This window comes from Pan troglodytes, chromosome 2 (assembly GCF_028858775.2).
Source record: "Pan troglodytes isolate AG18354 chromosome 2, NHGRI_mPanTro3-v2.0_pri, whole genome shotgun sequence".
In the NCBI taxonomy this organism is placed as follows: domain Eukaryota; kingdom Metazoa; phylum Chordata; class Mammalia; order Primates; family Hominidae; genus Pan; species Pan troglodytes.
The window spans coordinates 171,415,133-171,437,498 of record NC_086015.1 but is presented as its reverse complement, the minus strand read 5'-3'; the positions used below and the strand labels follow the sequence as shown (position 1 = coordinate 171,437,498).

General features: G+C 39.7%; 1 protein-coding gene across 3 annotated transcripts in view; it reads right to left on the bottom strand.

Moving 5' to 3' along the window:
* LOC134809620 (putative EGF-like and EMI domain-containing protein 1) overlaps window positions 1-22,129 on the bottom strand; it is a 704,739-nt gene extending 682,610 nt beyond the window's left edge. For 2 of the 3 annotated variants that reach the window (XM_063807317.1, XM_063807318.1), the window contains exon 1: window positions 20,740-21,242. Coding sequence is in view for 1 of the 3 variants with exons in the window: in XM_063807320.1 (XP_063663390.1) it covers window positions 20,740-21,154 (415 nt within the window). In the remaining 2 variants the exon portion in view is untranslated. Of the gene's footprint in view, window positions 1-20,739 lie in introns of all 3 variants that reach the window. The other variant, XM_063807320.1, reaches the window with a different exon arrangement.
* Between the last annotated feature and the right edge of the window lie 237 nt (window positions 22,130-22,366).

Below are 22,366 nucleotides of genomic sequence, written 5' to 3'. Positions count from 1 at the left end.
CCCCCATGGATACCGAAATCTGCAAATGTTTCAGTCCCCTATACAAAATGGTGCAATATTTGCATACAACATAGGTACATCCTCCTGTGTACTCTAAATCATCTTTAGATTACTTATAATACATAAAACAATGTAAATGCTACGTAAACAGTTGTTATTCTGTAGTTTTTAAATTTTATTGTTATTTTTTATTGGGTTTCCTTTCTGATTATTTCTCATCTGCGGTTGGTTGTATTCATGGGATGTAGAGTCCACAGATACAAAGAGCCAACTGTATAAAGGTTGTCAGATAACTGAGTTCTAGGTAAGCAAAGTATTTTTATATGTAAGCAACTGGTTACAGAAGAGTCACCTAGAAAGCCAAGTCAGGATAATCTTACCCTTAGGAGTAGAAAAACCAGATGATAAATGTGTTAAAGTTTTTAGCAATTTACAGTTCAACTAATACCCAGTAAATTATCTGAGAAAATAATTTTGAGTGGATGCTACATATACAAGGAGAAACATGACATAAGACTACAGCTCTGAACCACTAACTATAAATCTGAAGAAGCCATGCTTATGATCTACTTGTTTTGAATATGCTTATGTCTGTTAATTTGGAGCAAGGTTACAAGATTGGAAACCACGTGGTAGAAAGAGGTCTTCTTATCTGATCAAAAATCTTTAAACATACGAAATGTTTTATCTTTTATTTCACCATCACTGGAATACTAAATAATAGTGGCCTGGATAGAAGTATACAATGAAACATTTTACTGAAATACAAATGAACCACAATGGTTCTTAGGGGAAATAAAGCTTAGTTGCACTGGTGGCTCAAAAGAGGTCTTACAAAGTTGTCTTCAAGTGGCATTTGTCAATAACACATTACAGGTTAACAACTTTTTTCAAAGTATTTTTTCTAAGAAAAAAGTAATAGATGTTCATTACAGAAAAGTTAGCAAAAACATAACTGTAGATGAGAGAATAAAAATTATACATAACTCACCACCAGGAGATAAACACTATTAAGATATTTTGATACATTTCCTTCCTTTTGTGCTTATTGTCTTTATATTTATACATTTATATATAAAATCATGCTGTTATAGGCATTTGTATCCTGCCTCTTTTTTGACTTATTATAATATAAGCATTTTATAGGGCATTAAAATTCTTCGTAAGCATCGTTTTAAAAAGCTGCATAAATGTTCCATTGTAAGGCTATACCATAATTTACCTAGATGTTTCCTCATTCTTGAATATTTAGGCTATGTCCAAATTTTGTTGTTGTTGTTGCTCACACACAGAAATTTTAAAGATGTTTTTCAAAACAAAACAAGTTTATTTCGTAGGCAAATGATGTACTCAGTGAAACAGACAGTGATGATACGTTGGTGCAATGGATTCACTGCTAGCCTCAGGTTCAATCAGAACAGGCATTTATCTTTCCTTCAAGCAATAATTCATTTTAATTCAGGCTTTCCATTCCTAGCTGCTTCCTCACAAATGTGTTTTCCATCTCACACAATTGCAAAGACTGAGCCATAAAGCTCACTTTTTTGACAGGTGGCATTTAATTTGTCTGTAGGTCAAAAGCCCTACTATCTCTTGTTGCCAGACTGAATAGAGGCAGGGAGACTCACTTACAATCCTCCCCATGTGTAATCCTTCTCCTTTGTGAGAATATTTACCTCTTCTTCCAGTTCAATTATTGGCCAGTCTGTCAGATGCAAAGATGCCTTCCCTGAGTTTCTGGGGTTCTTTAGAATTAACTTTTATTCCCAGTCCCTTAGGACTCTTGAAGTATCTGTCTCCACAGGGACCAAAACTCCCTATCAAAGGACTCCACCCCACCGTAAGAAGGGCTCTATTTCCTTCAGAATAGTCCTCTTTCTCTACACTAGAAAGTCATGAGAGAAACATAAATGTTCCACCTATGTCATTAGATGAAGAGCTTAAACATTGAGATAATTGAAGTAGTAACAGCAAGAAGCAAAGCCTCGGCGAGGCTACTAATAATGCAACGTGTGATCATGCAGATTTCACATACAAAAGAGAATATTATAAGCATATTTAATATGAAATACAAAAACTAAAGCAGAGTGAGCTAGGCATTTCAGTTGACTTTTCTTGGAACCTAATAATTTATCAATCTAAATATATATAGAGCTATCACAAATGCAATCTAAAGTAAAAGTATAACAGCTTATTAGGGTCAAAATAGGGACTTCAAAAGAAAAATAGAATAAAATTTATCGAAAAAATAAAATAGGAAAGTTTGTGAAGCAGAAGAGAGTGAAAGACTTCACTCTCGGCCAGGCACGGTGGCTCACGCCTGTAATCCCAGCACTTTGGGAGGCTGAGGCGGGCAGATCATGAGGTCAGGAGTTCGAGACCATCCTGGCTAACATGGTGAAACCCCATCTCTACTAAAAATACAAAAAATTAGCCAGGCATGGTGGTGCATGCCTATAATCCCAGCTACTCAGGAGGCTGAGGCAGTAGAATTGCTTGAACCTGAGAGGTGGAGGTTGCAGTGAGCCAAGATCGTGCCATTGCACTCCAGCCTGGGTGACAGAGGGAGACTCTGTTTCAAAAAAAAAAAAAAGAGACTTCACTCTCCAGCTGACTAACCATAATCAGACCATTTTACACTTCAAAAGATTAGCACACTCTCTGGAGGTAGACATCATAAGAAGTAACGAAGAGTGGGACTAATAAAGGCTTATTCCCACTGCAAATAAAATGCAATTGGATTAAATAAATATCTAAATTAAAGCACATGGTATTTTTTGCTTTATCTCTATCCCTAAATAATAACATTTCAATATCAGAGGCATAGTACAATTGCACAGTCTTTGTTGTTCAGATAAAATAAATGCAATAATATAGACAGTCCTTGTAATGCTGCCTGGCATTGAGATCCAATAGATGTCAACTGGCTCTGTTTATTTTATACAGAAGCTTATACAGGGCTTTTATACAGGGCTTAATAGAATGACAACAGAACTTGTTTTTATGCATTACACTTAATGAATCATCTAATTTTTATTTTCTTATCATTAAAATATGAACTTTATTTTTCTTTTTATTGACTTAGGGGGAGACAAGTACAGATTTCTTACATGCATATATTTAAATAGTGGTGGAGACGGGGCTGTCAGTGTATCCATCACTGGAAGAGTGAACATTGTACCCAACAGATAATTTTTCAACTCTCACCCACCACCCACCTTCTCACCTTTTGTAGTCTCCAGTGTCTATTATTCTACTCTCTATGTCAATGTTTACCTTTTGTTTAGCTCCCACTTACAAGTGAAAACATGTGGTATTTCAATTTCTGTTTCTGAGTTATTCACTTAGGATAATGGCCTCCAGTTCTATGTCAATGTTTACCTTTTGTTTAGCTCCCACTTGTAAGTGAAAACATGTGGTGTTTCAATTTCTGTTTCTGAGTTATTCCATCCATGCTCCTGCAACAGACATGATTTTGATTCTTTTTTATGGCTGAGTAGTATTCCACGGTGTACACATACATATATATGTGTGTATATAATAAATATATATATATATTTCAATCACATTTTACTCAAGTATCCATTGATGGACACTTCTGTTGGTTCTATTACTTTGCTATCATGAATAGTGCTGTGATAATCATAAAAGGGCAGGTGGTATTTTATAATGATTTCTCTTTGTGTATATACCCAGTAGCCAGACTGCTAGATTGAATGGTAGTTTTATTTTTAGTTCTTTTAAGACATCTCTATATTGTTTTACATAAAGGTTGTACTAATTTACATTCTCACCAACAATGTAAATTGTTGTATGTGTTCTCTTTTTTCCACATCCTTGCCATCACCTGTTGCTTTTAAACTTTGTAATAAAAGCCATCCTGACTTTTATTGTAAGATGTTAACATCTTTTAATGATAAAAGACAATTTATTTTTCTTTTAATTATTGCTTTTGACAAGGTATGTTATAAAATATTGAAATTTCAAAGACATTCATCAATATTATGATAAATCTCTTTTTTTTTTTAAGAACACATAAAGCTGAACCTCCCTTGCTTTATACCAATCAACATCCAGAATTTAAACAAACAAAAACAGGTAGGTGCTTCTTTGCTTAAAACTAGTTTATCTGCCAGGCGCAGTGGCTCACACCTGCAATCCCAGCACTTAGGGAGGCCAAGGCAGGCAGATCGCTTGAGCGCAGGAGTTCAAGACCAGCCTGGGCAGCATGGCAAAACTCTGTCTCTACAAAAAAGAAATACAAAAATTAGCCGGGCATGGTAGTGTGCGCCTGTGGTCCCAGCTATTCGGAAGGCTGAGGTGGGAGGATTGCTTGAGCCCAGGACATCAAGGCTTCAGTGAGCCGTGATTGTGCCACTGCACTCCAGTCTGGGTGACAGAGCAAGACCCTGTCTCAAAAAAAAGTGATTTCTCATTTTATAAAAGAATTCTGTTCAAAGTAGCAAACTCTTAAAAATCTAAATTACTGTTTAAAGAGCAGTATATTATTCAAATATTATATTGACAAACACAGATTAGAATTATCTAAATCCCTGGGGCCAAATTGTTTGGCATTCAGAATTTTTCAGATCTTAGAGAGGCAATATGGTACATATATGTCCAGAAGTGTCTGGAGAGTCACACGCTAATCAAACTCATTAATATTTTTTCAGGGAATCCTAACAATTTTCATATTAAATATAAATAAGGTCTACAATTAAACTCATACCAGATCACTGTAGATTTTGCAACCAAATTAGTTTGTGCGACAAATAACAATAAAAAGTACCTGCCAGTGTTTGGAGCTTTTGGATTTCAAAATTATGGATAAGGGATTATGAAACTATTTTTTATTTGAACACACACTGTCAGGTAAATCAGTCTACTATATAAATTTAAGTAGAATAAAATAATCTAAGAAAGAAAAAGTGTAGCTTGTATGCTGATGTCACGTAGATAAAACATCATTGGAAATAGAAATAACTTTTATGAAAACCGAAAGACAAAAATCTGGTGAACAAAAAACTGATAAGTATTTAAGATAATGCAAATGTTAATTGGCTTGATTTAGCTTTTCCACAATGTGTACATATTTCAAAATGTCATGTTATACACCATAGATATATACAATTTTTATTCATCAATTAAAAAAATTTAGAAATAACAAGTGTTTGCAAGGATGTGGAGTAATTGGAACCTTTGTGCATTGTTGTGAGAATATAAAATGGTATAGCTACTATGGTAAACAGTATGGAAGTTCCTTTAAATTAAAAATAGAACTACCATATGATCCCATAATCCAACTTCTGGGTATATATCCAGAGGAATTAAAAAAAAATTTAAAGTATAGGATCTGGAAGAGATATTTGCACACCAATAGCCAAGAGTAGTAAGCAACCCAAATGTCCATCAGTGAATGAATAGATACAGAAAATGTAGTATTTACATTCAATGAAATATTATCCAGGCTTAAAAAAGAAGGACCCAGGGGACAAAATTATCTGTATACCAAACCCCCATGACACACAGTATACCTTTATAACAAACCTGCACATGTACCCCTGAACCTAAACGTTGAAAAAAATTCAAAAAATAAGGAAATCTTACCACATGAAACAACAATGATGAACCTTGTGGACATTATGCTAAGTGAAATAAGCCAGTAATAATAAAGACAAATCTATATGATTCCACTAAGATGTGGTATCTAAAATAGTTAAACTCAGATAGTTAGAAACTAGAATGGTGGTTGCAAGGGGCTGGGAGAGGGAAAAATAGGGAGTTGCTCAAGGGCTATAGAGTTTCAGTTTTGCAAGATGAAAAAGTTCTCAAGATCTGCTACACACCAATACAAATAGTTAACACTAATGAACTGTACATTTTTCAGCGGTTACAATGGTAAATTTTATGTCTTTTTTTATACAATTAAAAAAATTAAAGATGGTGAAACTGAAGCATGTGTCCCCTAAAACAAAAAGGATTTCAGGGGCCTCTAGGGCAGATGTAGCCTGTAAAATGACTGTCTTGGTGTAAGGTACCTTCAAATCTGCTCTGATTATTTTCTATCCCCATCCAAAACCTTCTGGCCATGAGGCCAAAGCCACTTTTTTTTTTTTTTTTCCAGACAGAGTTTTGCTCTTGTTGCCCAGGCTGGAGTACACTGGCGCAATCTCGCTCACTGAAACCTCTGCCTCCCAGATTCAAGCGATTCTCCTACCTCAGCTTCCCAAGTAGCTGGGATTACAGGCATGCGTCACCATGCCCAGCTAATTTTTTGTATTTTTAGTAGAGATGGGGTTTCTCCATGTTGGTCAGGCTGGTCTCAAACTCCCAACCTCAGGTGATCTGCACCCCCTCGGCCTCCCAAAGTGCTGGGATTACAGGCATGAGTCACCGTGCCCAGCCAAAGCCGCATTTTTTAAGGCAAAGTAGAGCCTTTAAACGGAACATACATTATGGGCAAAACCCATAAGAGGCATTTCCAGAAACTGACAACCATAGAAACATATTTTACCTCATGCTGCATGTTTATAAGTGTATAGAAAACACATGATTTTAAAAAGGGTAAGTGAATGCATACTCCCAGTTATTACTGTTTTTGTATAATCTGCATCCTATTATCACTGTCACATCCCAGGATTAAAAGTAGATCATTTACCCTCTCCCCATAACAATTTCTAGTGCAATAATCTTGGGTCTTTCTGGTTTTCAATACACTTTGATGGTATAAACCTTCAGATCAATTTGATGTTAGTTTTTACTTCTTTCTCTGTTTTCTCATAGAAAATTAAATATTTTCTTGATAATATTTGGGTATAATGATAGGGTGTCATTATAATCAACCAGAAATAGTCTTCAAAGAAAGAATATTATTTAATCACCTCTTACCAGGACGGGCTTAACCAAAACTGGAGCAAAACAAAAGACTGTTATGTTGGGTTGACAATCCTCTACATTTGAATGATAAATGTTAATAACTGTATATAACAGTAGTATTGGAAACAGACTGTAAGTAAGGCTAATTAATCCTTGAAGACATGTATTTTAGAACAAAAACAATGTCATGAAACATATACCAAAGTTTTAACAGACAAATGAGAACACTGAGTCCAGAAGGTGTGTTGTAGTCTCATTAGCTAATGTGTAGCACAGCCAGAATAAGAACTTCTAATGCTTATAATTAATTTAAGTTTGGGGTAGATGGTTTTTTAATGGGACGGGGGGCAGTGTGGGGAGTGGAGAAACACAAACTGAAGGTAGATTCTCAGTGACAAATTTTAATTCTTTTCCCTCAATTAAATTAGAATCTAGCTAAAGAAATAATGTGGGCAATGAAATAAAAGTTGACAGAAAATGTTGAAAGGGACTTTAAGAGACCCTAGGATTTAGATGAGGGAAAAGAGGGAGAGAGCTTTCTGATGGGATTGAAATTGGGCAATGCAACAACCTATCTTCAGGCATACTTAGCCACTACAACAAATTCCTCAGTTATTCAAAGAACCAAAAAATATTTAGAGCCTTTACAACCATCACTAGGTCATTAGAGTAGACTATGAGCTCTCTGGTCCTTAAATTTTAATGAGCCTGAGCCCTTTAAATGTGGCACTGAGAGCAACTTTAGATACAAAACAATTAAAATGTTAATGAGATTTCTACTGCAAATAGATTTATGAAGGGTGGGGGGGACACTGACTGTGTTGCTTACTGGCCAAGACTTGTGACTGTTAGTTAAATTCAAGCAAGATTTGCTTTACAAAAGATGTTAGGCATACCTTTCAATGGCTGATGCCTATGATATTTCTTATAGCAAAATTCATTTCAGTATTGCATATAACATGCCTAAAGCCCAGTACAAATATTATTATGTTATCACATAATTGATCAATGTGTATTGCTGGGTCTTGAGTTTCCTACTTGTTTTGTTTTACATGTGGTATTCCAGTACATTTAAAAGAAACTCATATACATTTTTGCTCATCTCCATACATACAGGGTTCAAAAGTTCAAAAGATAAGAAGTAGTTCTCAGCATGAGTAAACCATTAAATGCATTGAAAAATGAATTTTTGATGTGAAGATACATTCCCAGTTTATTCATGCTGAGAATTTTTTTCTTATCTTTTGGACTTTGTAAGCTGGAACAGCAAATTTTATTTAAACTTCATAATAAATAAGCAATATAATTTGACTTATTTTATTATCATGTTCTTTTCTCCAGCTTTATTGAGGTATGATTGACAAATAAAACTGCACAAATTTAAGGTGTATAACATGATGATCTGATCTACATGTACACTGTATTGTCAAATGATTACCACAATCAAGTTAGTTGGCACATCTATCATCTCACCTAGTTACCTCTCTTCCCCCATGGTGAGAACATTTAAGATCTCTCTTAGCAAATTTCAAGTACACAATACAGTATTGCTAACTACAGACTATGCCGTACATCAGATCCCCACATATACTTTTGTTTATAACAAAAGCCTTCACAGCATAACAAAAATCTGCAGGTTTGGCAACTTAATATTAGTATTTTGCCCTTCAGAAAGGAAAAACTATTCAAAATTCAGTTACTTTCTCTTGCTTGGCATCCACTACATTCACTCATGAAAATAGTTTTCATAATAATTCAGAGAAACAAAACCTCAAGTCTCCTGGGATTGCTTCTTCTCTCAAGAGTAAAACTCACTAAAGCTCAGAATTACTGTCAATTCTTAATTAACCATATCAGTGAGGAGGAACATTAAACACCACTGAAAACTGTCCACTGAAGAATGACAGAAAACATTTTCCAGATCATCAGTTGACAAGCCACATAATTTATATACTACAAGGAGTTGATTTAACAGAATCGGCTGGAAGTGCCTTTACTAATTCCAAACACGTCCTCGCCGTTATCACATGGTTATCACAAATAGATTTTTTAAAAGAAACTATAGATCTCCAGATACCTATGTCAGACAAAAATATCAGTTAAGATTGCTGAAACAGACAAACATGTAATTAATCCTATCTGAGGGACCTGGAAGTATTTGTGAAATAGGTGACTTTTGTGCTGGGCCTTAGAGATTGGCCTGAAAGAGAAGAGAAGGCGGGGAGTTTGCTGAGAGGAAAGGCACCATGGCAGAAAAATGTGAAGGGCATTTGGGGACGCTAGGTATTTGGAGAGGAAAGAGCTGCAAATGCATGGAGCCAATGATGGTGACAAAAGATGCCACAGTGTATATTGGCCCCAGGAGACACTGCCCTTCCAACAACCTCCAAGGCCTTGCACGCTCTGCTCTCTTCCTACAATGAATGCACTTCTGACCCCAATCCTACCTTGCCTACAAACACCACCACTTCCAGAAAGCTTCCCATGATTTCCTCTCACGAATTTATTTTCTCCTTTCTTAAAGTACTACTTGAGTTTTAACTCCTTTAAGGTACTTGACTATCCTATCAACAAAGAACATAATACTTGCTTATAAGCTCCCTGGGGGTGGAGACTCTATCTTACCCACCTCTACAGAAGAACCTAGAAAAATGCCTTGATGATTGTGAATTGATCCTGAATTGTGCCCCATCTGTAATTAATTCTGCTGGAGTAGCAGGACTTTCTTTCTACAGTCATTTCTGGCCATGGTAATAATGAGCTCAGAATGATGGCAGATACAGAGTAAATGTTTAGCCAGGCAAAAACACAGCCTGTCAATATAAGAGCACTCCATAGGAGTTTCCACTTCTTGTCATCATGACCAAAAGTGATGGCTATGACAGTGAAGTTCTCAACTAGAATGATGTTCTTCCAATGATGTTCTATTTATGTAGCTCTAAGTCAATCATTTTTTAGTAGTGACACTTTTAACTATACAAGTTTCTACTTTATTTAACTTCCCTGAGGCCTTCCATAGCATATACCACTCTTTCTTTCCTTCCTCTCAGGCAGTTTCTTAACTTCCTCCTTAGGCCCTTTTTCATCTGTCCTCTGTTTGTATATTAAAATATCCAGGTTTCCTTCCTCAATAATCTTTTTTCCTCACTTTTTTATATACACTTGTTTCCTACCACTTCAACAGCCAAATATAGCTCCAGCCCAGATCACCTTCCTGAGCCTCAGGCCCCTTTAGTGGATTTCTCTAGAACGTCTCCAGCTGAGATCCCACAGACACAGAAATGCCCACATAGTCAGTCACTGCTGAATTCATCATCTTCTTCTCCCATAAGGCTCCTTTCTCTTGTGTTTCTGATATTCTCCATTACCCAGAGGCCCCATCAACTCTGTCTTTCTCTCTTACCTCCATGCATTCATCAACTCCTATTGCTATTTATCTTTCAGATCTGTTCCCTTGTTTTATTACCATCACTATTTCTTTTGGTTATTAGACTCACACCGCTTCTCTCTGGACTCAACAGCCCTAAACTTATCTTTTACTGTAGCCTCATACAGATTATTCTCCCCAGTCATACTGTTAAGAACATGATTTATGGTTTTCCTAATGGGGAGATCTTGCTGCCTTCTTGCACATATTCTTTTCACCAACTGGAAACGACCACCACCATCACCATCTTTACCACTCATCCAACCTCTACTCAGAGTCAATAAAAATTAACTATTGAAAACCTACCCTGAGGTCCTGTATTCTTTCTTCTTATAGTTGGGTTACATGTACCATCTCTGCCAATTTTGTATTGGTAGGCTCTAGTCTGTGTGCTGATCTCCCTCCTGATCTATGAGTTGCTTAAAGAAAGGAATCACCTTACTTCCTTCTGTATCCCCAATGCCTAGCAAAGTACTTGACAATGAATAAATCTTTGCTAAATGGAAATAAAAAGAAAAGAAATCAACTACATATTCAGCAACTGGGTTAGTAATTTGATTTCAGCATCAGTGGAGAAAAGACAAGTGCTTGGAATTTGAACACCGCCCCTTAAGTAAGCTCATTAAACCTTTGTGTTCATCTAGTTTTAACATGTTCCTATCTATTTTAAAAGAACGGGAAAATCAAGCACTGGATTCAACAAAAGAGAAAAAATACTAGATTTAAGCCATAGCAAAACCTATGCTACTAAAATGGGAAAGCAACATGTTAGGGATGTTGGGAGACAATTCTTCAAGGTCTCTTGCATTTCTGCTTGTGAAAAAGCCTTGACAGCTTTTTTCTGGAAGGATGTTTCTATAAAAAACAATCTTGGAAGATGAAGAGAGTGTCTTCTGCCAGAACTGAGGGCAGAGTTGCTTCCTGAGCAAGATAATAAAGCTCATTCTCCCTCTAAGGGCAAGGGTTGGCAGGTTTGCTAGCAGTCCCCTTAGAAGACTGAAGGTTGTCTAAGCTCCAGGTTCCCTATCTGTGACACAAACTCATGGTATGCACAGTATCCATTGGAGCCACTCCTCATTGCCTTCATGGAACTTAGCAAGGAGGCAAGGGCAAGATAACTGATGCAAACATGAAGCTCATGCTGCCTGCTACAGACTAAGGAACTAATAAAGTCATTTGTCTTTGCCCAGGAATCTCATGTCTTCTAGCAGCAACTATGAACTGTGGCAGACTAACTCATTATCTTGAAGGTAGAGTAAAATCTTAGACGCATCACAGATCTTGAGTAGCAGAAGGGGACTACAGGCAAATTTAAAAAAACAAAAAGCAAAAAATAAATAAATAATAAATAAAAATAACTATGTACTCAATAAATGTTTATAAAATTAAATAATACCAAAAAGATAAGGCCTTGAATACAGTGTGGTAATTAAGTGCTCAGATTCTAGAGTCAGACAGCCTGGGTTTATACCCTAGCTTTATTACTTATTAATTACATGACCTCTCCCCTGAGCTTCATACTGTTATATGTAGTTTCTCCAGAAAACCTTAACTTCCCTGGACTTCAATTTCTTCATCATAAATGTTGATACAAACATTACCTTCTGATAGGGTTGCTGTAAGAATTAAATGAATTAAAATATGCAAAGTACTTAAATTATTCCTGGCACGTAATAAGTGCTATTTAAGAACAATATTATTAATCCCTGAGCTGATTTCATGGATAATCAGAGTTCTTAAGAAAGGAAATGATGTCACTAGATCTTTGCTTTAAAAACCAATCTTGATAAAAACTAAGTAGTATATATAATAAAATAAAAGAGGATTGAGAGGATATGAAAGAGAAGATCAACAAAGAGATAACTGTAGTAGTCTAGGAGTAAAAATAGTGTAACAGGCTTAAATGTTGGCATCAGGAATAGGAACTAATTCAACAGATATTTTGTTGTAGGTGTTGACAGAATTTGGCAACTGATAGGAATATAAATATTAACTTTTATTTATCAAATTGCCATAAACAAAAGCCTTTTCACAACCATCTTACCTAAAGCTCATAATAAAACAACAATGTAAACTGGGAGACAAGTAACAGAGATTTAAAAAAAATTCAAATAAGACAAAGGAGAAGACAGACAAAGTACCTGAGAAGAAGATATAGAAGGAGACAATAATGACTAGAGATGATCTAAGAACATTTTGAGTCTGAAATCCATGGAGATGATAAATCTATAGTTGAAAATGCAAGTCTATAGCTCCAAAGAGACTGGGGCTGGATGTACAGATCTGGGTCTCATAAAAATAGCACATATGATGGAAGCCAGTGGGAAGAGATAAACCAGTTAATGTATAAAGAATGGAAAGAGAAATAAAGATAGAAGGGGAGAATGCAGGCACCAATGGAGGAGGAGAACTACAGATGATACTACATGTACAAAGGAAAAGTAGGAGATGTAAAAAAAGTAGAAAATAGGAATTAGTAATGTCACATGCTACAGAAAAATAAGGGTTAGGCAAATTCTGAAAAGAGGGTAGCCTCTGAAAAGGACATTCAGCAGAGGAGGCCACAGTGCAATGGGTTAAATGACTGATGATTAGAAAAAAACAAAGGAAGCAGCATTAATGAGCTGTTTTTCAGCAATGGAAGGTGAAGGAGAGAAGAAGCAAAGTCAACACAGACCTGTATATAGACAAAACATCTTATAGACATACAGTAGAGACAGATGTAGAATGCAAGACTTGAATATGATTGGAAAAAGAGAAAAAACAGTAGAATGGAAAGAGATGGGAATGAATGATAAAAAAAGAAATGACAGAGAAAATATTTTTTAAATGGGATCTGGAACATACAGGGAGGGATTACCTTGAAACAAGAGTGGTAAATGTATTTCTATGAAACACAGAAGAAAGAAGAAAAGTAAACATATGTAAATAATATTAAAACTGAGGACAGGGACACTGAGAAAATCCATATAATAAAATGTCAATATCATCAATAAAGTTTGAACTGGAATTGACTACTAAAACTAAAGGGCAAAGGTTTGAATCTACTTGGGGAGAATAGGAGCAAGAGCAGCTACTGCTGAATTTAGGTAAACAGATCCAGACTGAGTAAAAAGATCAGAGTCTCATAGTTTGAGAGCATATGAAGGAAAAGCCAAAGGTAAAGGGAACAGCACGGAGTATGGTGATTATGAACAGAGCTCTGGAGCTAGACAGGATGGGTCTATACCCCATTCTACCACTTCTCAGCTATGAAACTTCATGATAGTTGCCTAACCTCTTGATATGGTTTGGCTGTGTGTCTCCACCCAAATCTCATCTCAAATTGTAATCCACATGTGTCGAGAGAGGGACTTGGTGGGAGGTGACTAGATCATGAGGGTTGTTCCTCCATGCTGTTCTCATGACAGTGAGAGTTCTCATGAGATCTGATGGTTTTAAAGTGTTTGACAGTTTTCTACTTGCTCTCTCTCTCCTGCCACCATGTAAGATATGCCTTGGTTCCCCTTCACTTTCTGCCATGATTGTAAGTTTCCTGAGGTCTCCCCAGCCATACAGAACTGTGAGTCAATTAAACCTCTCTCCTTTATAAATCACCCAGTCTCAGGTCATTCTTTACAGCAATGTGAAAACAGACGAATACAGAAAACTGGTACCAGGATAGTGGGGTACTGCTATAAAGATAGCCTGAAAATGCGGAAGCAACTTTGGAACTGAGTAACAGGCAGAGCTTAGAATAGTTTGGAGGGCTCAGAAGAAGACAGGAAAATCTGGGAAAGTTGGAAACTTCCTAGAGACTTGTTGAATGGTCTTATCCAAAATGCTGATAGTGATATGGACAATGAAGTCCAGGCTGAGGTGGTCTCAGATGGAGATGAGGAACTTATTGGGAACTGGAGCACAGGTCACTCTTGCTATGCTTTAGCTTGCTATGCTTTAGCAAAAATGCTCAAATCTCTGGGGCATTTTGCCCTTGCCCTAGATATCTGTGGAACTTTGAACTTGAGAGAGATGATTTAAGGTATCTGGCAGAAGAAATTTCTAAGCAGCAAAGTGTTCAAGATATAACCTGGCTTTTTCTAAAAGCTTACAGTCATATGCATTCACAAAGAGATGATCTGAAATCAGAACTTATGTTTAAAAGGGAACCACAGCATATAAGTTTGGAAAATTTGCAGACCAACCACGAGTAGAACAGAGAAACTCATTTTCTAGGGAGAAATTCAAGCTGTGGCTGCAGAAATTTGCATAAGTAAAGTGAAGCAGAAAATGTCTCCAGGGCATTGCAGAGATGTTTATGGCAGCCCCTCCTATCACAGGCCCAGAGGTCAAGGAGGGAAGAATGGTTTCCTGGGCCAGGACCAGGGCCCTGCTGCTCTGTGCATCCTTGAGACACAGAGCTCTGAGTCCCAGCCACTCCTGCTCCAGCCATGGGTAAAAGGGACCAAGGTACAGCTTGTGCCATGGTTTTAGAGAATGCAAGCCCCAAGCCTTGGAAGCTTCCACATGGTGTTGGGCCTGAGGGTGCACAGAAGAGTTGATGTTTGGGAACCTCTGCCTGGATTTCAGAGGATGTATGGAAACACTTGGATGTCCAGGCAGAAGTCTGCTACAGGGGCACAGCCCTCATGCAGAACCTCCATTAGGGGAGTCAAGAGGGAAAATGTGGGGTTGGTGCCCCCACACAGAGTCCCTACTGGGGCACTGCCTAGTGGAGCTTTGAGAAGAGGACCACTGTCCTCCAGACCCTAGAATGGTGCATCACCAACAGCATGCACCATGCACCTGGAAAGACTGCAGGCACTCACACCAGCCCATGAAAGCAGCCACAGGGGCTGTACCCTGCAGAGCCACAGAGGCAGAGCTGCCCAAGGCCTTGGGAGCCCATCTCTTGTGTCAGCATGCTCTGGATATGAGACATGGAGTTAATGGAGATGATTTTGGAGCTTTAAAATTTAACAACTGCTTTTTTGGGTTTTGGATATGCATGAGGCCTGTAATCCTTTGTTTTGGCCAACTTCTCCCATTTGAAATGGGAACATTTACCCAATGCCTACACCCCCACTGTATCTTGGAAGTAACTAACTTGCCTTTGACTTTACAGGCTCATATGTGGAAGGAACTGCCTTGTGTCAGGTGAGACTTTAAACTTGGACTTCTGAATTAATGTTGGAGTGAGTTTAGATTTTGAGGGACTGTTGGGAAAGCAAGATTATGTTTTGAAATGTAAGAAGGACATGAGATTTGTGAGGGAACAGGGGCAGAATTATACAGTTTGGCTTTATGTCCCCACCCAAATCTCAACTCAAATTGTCATCCCCATGTGTTGAGGGATGGACCTGGTGGGACGTGATTAGATCATGGGAGCAGTTTCCTCCATGCTGTTCTCATGATAGTGAGTGAGTTCTCATGAGATCTGATAATTTAAGTGTTTGGCAGTTCCCGCCTTGTTCTCTCTCTCTCTCTCTCCCGACACCATGTAAGACATGCCTTTCTTCCCCTTCACCTTCTGCCATGATTGTAAGTTTCCTGAGGTCACCCCAGCCATGCAGAACTTTGAGTCAATTAAACCTCTTTCCTTTATACATTACCCAGTCTCAGGTAGTTCTCTACAGTAGTGTGAAAATGGACTAAGACACCTCTCTGTGCCTCAGTGACCTCATCTGAAAAAGATGATGGTGTTATCTACCTCATATGATTGTTGTTAGGATTGAAGATATTAATATACAAACTGCTAAAAAATGTTTTACCCATAGAGAATGCACACAGCCTTCTCTTCTCAAATTCATTTTCTGCTCATTTAATGTGCCTGACCTCAAAAGAAAAAAACTCTTTTCCAATTAATTTAAATTAATGAGTAAACCCAGACTATGTTTAAATTATTTCTAAGTTTAAGGGGATTATTGGCCTGGTGTGGTGGCTCATGCCTGTAATCCCAGCACTTTGGGAGGCTGAGGTGGGCGGATCACTTGAGGTCAGGAATTCAAGACCAGCCTGACCAACATGTAAACCCTGTCTCTACTAAAAATACAAAAAATAGCTGAATGTGGTTGGCATGTGCCTGTAGTCTCAGCTACTCAAGAGGCTGAGGCATGAGAATCGCTTGAACCCAGGAGGCAGAGGTTGCTATGAGCCCAGATCACACCACTGTACTCCAGCCTGGCTGACAGAGTGAGACTCTGTTTCAAAAACAACTAAGTAAGTAAGTAAATAAATAAGGGATTATTATTAGCCCCACATATCTCTAGTTCACTCATGATATGGTCTGAATGTGTGTTTCCTCCTGAAATTCCTGTGCTGAAACCCTAACTCCCAATGTGATGGTATTAGGAAATGTGGCCTTTGAGAAGTGATTAAATCACGAGGGTAGAGCCCTCATGACTGAAATTAATGTATGCCCAAGGGAGCTCCTTTACCCCTTGCACCACGTGAGGACAAACCTATATCTGTGAACCAGTAAACAGGCTCTACAAGACATCAGATCTACGAAAATCCAAGATTCTGAGAAATCTTGGATTTCTCAATCACCAGAACCATAAGAAATAAATGTTTGTTGTTTAAAACCCACCTAGTTTATGGTATTTTGTTACGCCAGCCCGAACGAACTAAGACAGCTCAATTTCAGGCTGTATAATATCAAAAGTTTAAATAATAATAATAAAAATAAACAAATTCCAGCATGTGTGGGGGACAACAGACAGCTCTGTCATCTCTCCTTCACTATTCCAAATTATTATCATAGATTATTGACTGGCTCTATTTCCAAATCCATTGGTTCTTCATAAAATCTAAGTCACTGTCACTCTCTCTCTCTGACTGACCCTAAGTTTCCACATTAACTACAGAAGCCTGTATTAAGCCTGTAACTAAGAGGTGAAACATAGTTCTATGTATGTGTATCATGGGAGAGGAGTAGACAGTTTCATATCAGCCATACTTGGGATCTGTGTGTCAAAACTGCCTGTACTATCTTAGGGGATGGAAGTGAAATGTCCTACACAGTTTAGACTACTGCTGAGTCACAAAGTGGCCATGTTGTTTAAAAATTCCCACCAGATATCAGAGAAATCCAAGTATCACATGTCCCAGGAGCTTAAGCTACTTCATCTTCCTTTATTCATTTATGCCTGCTATGATATCTGCAACACTCCCATGTTTACTACTTTTCATTAGGATGCATAAAATAATTATGCAAGTGTTTACAAGAGTACATTACAAAAGATAAATTTTAATAGAGTGCATTACAGCCAATCATTTTCCTTTGATGTCTCAAAGATCCAGAGTAGAGTTTATTTCCTCCTATTTAATCCTTCAGAAAACATTTGCAGAATACCATTAACATAAGTAAACTCTTCAATAACCCTTTATCAAAATGCCGTTACCAGTTACAACTCTCTAATTTTTAATGCACTTGCCTCAGATAACTACTCCCACTGTATAATATCCAGTTTAAACCTACCCCCTCATTTTAATACTCAAGTACTTACAGCCATGAGAGAGGAGGATAATTTCCTATGAAGAGTCTCAATAAGGAGGAGATAAATCAGATCTTCCTTGTGAGGAACTATCCTACCCATAGCAGCACAATTAGCATGCCAACCTCTCTCCATACCCACCACAGAATGCCAACAGAACCATATAACTATGGCAACAATCAAAAAAGGTGGCACAGGTATCTCAACCACTAGGTAGAAGGTACCAGCTCTACTCCCACTGAAAACGCATTGAAGTGATTAAAAAGAACTTCTTAAAAACAGAGGCTGGGCCTGAGCGTTCTTAAATGGACTACATGTGTTAAGAACTTCAGCTCTGGAATCCAACTGCCTAGGCCCAGATCTTCTGAATTTCTGGAATGTAACTTAACCTTACTGTGTCTCTTTCTTTGTCATAAAATGGTATGATAATGTGCCTACCTCATAGGGCATTTCCAGGATTAAATGAGATAATACATGTAAAGTAGCTAGAAATTTGCCTGGCATGTAAGAATTCAAACGGATTAATTGTTGCCTGTGATTTCTAATGCCTCTGTACATAATAGGTACTTAGGCACTCTTCCAAATACTGATTTTATGAATCTGCCTAATATTAGTTATTCAAGATTTCCTAAATGTGATAAGACAAGGTCATCAGACAGATCAATTATCATTAGAGTTGGAATATTCATATTTCATCTTTTGCTTCCTTAAAAAAAATTTCTTTGAAAATGAGCTTACCTTCAGAGGAATACACCATAAACACAATGACTGTTGGTTAGCTGCACAGTTGTTTCTTATTTTCACTTGTCACCCCAGCTCCAAAATTTTCTCAAGTACAAGTTTAGCTACATCAAACTTTTACCTGTGTTAATGACCTATAAGTGCCAGTCAGTAAGATGATGCATTCTCATTAGCGGTCTTCACCTCATTAGAAGCCTGCTCTCACTGATAATGGACATCAGAGGTCAATACAAATCTCAGGAAGAATTCTCTTTAATTTAATAGATAGGCAGGCATGCGGAAGCCATGTGCTATCTATATGTGGCTACATTTCACATGCCTACAACAATTGCAAAGGCATCTGAAGAAACCTAGCACTAAATCCCAACACGATTCCTGCTGAAGAAACCACCATTATGTCTAATACCAAGGAGAACTACAAAATTTGGATTTTTCCCATCAAGATTTCAGAAAGAACATCCTGGAAAACATCCTCAATAACATCCTGGAAAAAGCATCTGTATTAAACACTTAAGAATTTATATATTTTTTAATATCTGATCTCATCTCACTTGATAAATAAATGAGCTGCAGTAGCAGTATCCTTAAAAGAAAAAAAAAATGCAGTGTCATCCCTCCAGCCTTTTCAACAAAAGAGTCAATATTGAAACCTGAGGTAAAACGGCCAAACAAGGTCAAAAGTGATGTAGGTATTTCTGTTATTTCTCAGTTCCTCTCCAAAGGGACTGTTCTGTCTCAGTGTGCATGGGTGATTTCGTGGCTAATTAGCCAACCTAGGATCCACTTAAATAAAGGCACTTGTAAAGGTAAGAGCATGGCTACTCTGCAAGCTTTCTAAAAGACAGTTTCTAAGAAGTGCAGGCTTATGCATGCACAAGCTATCCAAAGTCGGATGTGTTTTCTGAGATAAACTGAAGAAGAAAAGTCTAAATCAACCTTCTCTTCAAAATAAACAAGACACATCAATTCAAGAGAAATCACATACCCAGAAACGTGGCATTTTTGCCAAATACATATCTACAAACTATGTAGGCAAGAAGTTCTGAGATGCCACTGACACCCTGGCCATGTGTCAAGATTGAATCTCACATGAAAGAAATGAAATATGGAAATGTAATTTGAACCCTGAAATCGAATTTTTCTTACAGGAAAAAGTAAAGCCCCAGAGATCTATGGATGGCTTTGTGTACTTATCTAAGCCATTTTTCTATAATAAAGTATTCACATTTCAGAAAGGCAAAGGTGAAGCAGAGTAGAAGCAAAATGGCAAAAATGTTTACATGTTCAAAATATTCTGCTGTCTATTCATAACCGCCCAGGAACAGAAATCGAAAAGCAGAATTCGATCTGGTTTCTCTCTCAGGTGGTTCGATGATGATTCCGCTGAGGCTACAGAATTCAGGTGAAACTTCTCCAGCCAGTCAAGAGGACTAGGCAATCTGTAAAGACTTAGACTTCCCGTGAGCTCCTCGCTAATGGTTGACACGGTGACAAGAATTATCTCCTAGCTTTCATGATTTCTAATCCGGAACGAAACCATGCCCATCCTGAGACGATGCGTTTGAGTCACCTTCCTACTAACTCTTCAGTTCTCTAATAAGGGGACTAGCAGCTAAGTGGCCGAGCACTCAATCCTTCACATACTCATCTCCCCAGCTCCTCACTTCGGCAGACGAGCCAGGATTTGCCTCTGGTCAAACCTGTGGAATAAACCACTCCGTCCGACTCGGCGATACTTCCCCCCAAAAAAGAAAGAATACATGTGCACGAACTCATTGGTCTCTACAAAGAAAAAAATGTCAAACTCGGTGTTCGACAGGATTTCATTCACAACCCTGTCACAAAGTGGTAGTCATTAGCCAATTACTCTTAAAACAGAAAATTAACGAAAACACACACATACCACGCGCGCACACACCCAAACCTGGGGGCGGGGGACAAAAATCTGTCAGGCGCTGAGGAAGTACCGGGTGGAGAGCACACCCGCCCCGGTCGCGGTCTCCGCTCCCGGGCTGGCGCTCCCCAAGGACTCGTTGGGGACTGCGTTCCGCCGCGCTCCGCCCGGGACAGCCCGCAGCCCCCGCAGGTGTCTGTCCCCACCTCCTGCCCCCCATCCCTTCCCGGGCTCGGGCCGCGGTGTCCGCACCAGGTCCGAGGTGGGGCGGGGCACACTGTTGTCTGCTCTCTCCAAGCGTTCCGGAGCGCGCGGGCGCCACTTACATGCCCAGCCGGAGCTGTAGGGCGCTTCCTGGCGGCCAGCCGGCAACCGCCCAGGCGCAGAAGCACCAGAGCCACAGTCGCGAGGACATCTCGGCGAGGCTGATCCGCCCTGGCCGCCGCCCGGGCTGCGCGCGGTGCGCCGTTCCGGCTCCGCAAGTCCGAACCCGGCGCAGAAGTTGGGCTTGTCGGGCAGAAGTTGGTGCAGGGCTCGTGAGGCTGGCGCGGCGCGTCTGTCTGCGGAGGGAACCGCAGCAGCTTGGCCCCAACAGGCGTCACAGGCGGCTGGGAGCGCGAGGAGCGGCCGGGCGAGCCCCAGAGGCTCGGTGGCCGCTGAGCTGCACGCCCCTGCTCCGCCGGGAGCAACTGAAACCGAGTGAGCCCAGTGGCCCAGCAGCCCCCGCAGCCCCGGTGCCATGGAAACGCGCTCGCCGCCCTCCCGCCCCAGCCCCTCTGGAGCGCTTAAAGAGACAGCCCCGCCGCCACCACGGGCTTGAGGCGCTGCTGGGCGTCGCCCACGCCCTGCGCCCTCCTCGACCCCTCCTCTTCACCCAGCCGCGGCGGGGGCTGGGCGCTGGGGGCTGGAAGGGCAGCTGGGACGCAAAATAAGGGGCTTCGCTCAGTACTCAGCCTAACTTTGCTCCCACCTCTTCCTACCCGCCCCCCTCCCAGCATACACACTCAAATCCCGCCAAAGAGCCCAAGCAGTCCTGGCTTTTCCTCTCAAACATCAGCCTGCTCAGAACCAAACCAGTTGTGCACGAGCAGAGACCAAAAGAAGGCTGACTTTTGATTCTCTTGTTCTGCTTGCTCCCCACCCCGAGTCTGGGGAGTCGGTCAGAGCACTAGGCTGAGGGAGGTGTGTTTGAAGTGGGAACCAACTGTCAGTTGATTGAGTCAAATCTGCCAAATCGACAGTTGCAGGACATATCGCCGGCTCATCCAGAAATCCTCCTCACTCAAAACGGGGTCATCTCTCTTCGTTTTATTTGGCTATCATCTCACCCCCTTTAGGCACCAGAGTTATAAGGAGGAGCCAAAGCTTTTACAAACTTAATCCCTCCTTTCTTTCAAACCAGCTCCTTTCCCCCAAATATAAGGAGGAACAGCCAGTCGCGAGCACCATGGCCCCTCCAGAGACGAACAGCGTCCGCTCCTGCTCGGAGCGGGAAGCTCTCTGGCTGCGGTGCTGGCCAGCGCAGCCTGGGACGCACGGCCAAGCGCGATGCAGTCGCCAGCAGCTCAGGCCGTAGGCTGTGCCTCTGCCCGGTGCCAGCTGTTGTCTGGAAGGCCACAAACCTCTGGAGTCTGTTTCGTGAAAATAAAAATCTATGGTGCATCGTGCCCTCCAACAAAGGACAGCCCAGGCTCCGAAGCCATAATCTGCTGTTTATCCCTGGAAAAAAAAAAAAAAAAAAAAAAAAAAAAGATCAATCTGCAGTGGGACGACTTTTTTCTTTGATGCCTAAACTTACCAAAAGTGGCTCTCCAGTGACTCATTCATAGTTAAATACTGTACTTAAAGTGGTACCACCTGATTTCCTCAGTTCTGGGAGCCCTAAAAGGACCTTTCCCAAATGGTTATGTGGGCTCCCTCTTGTCCTGAATTATTTGAAATAACCATCTGGCT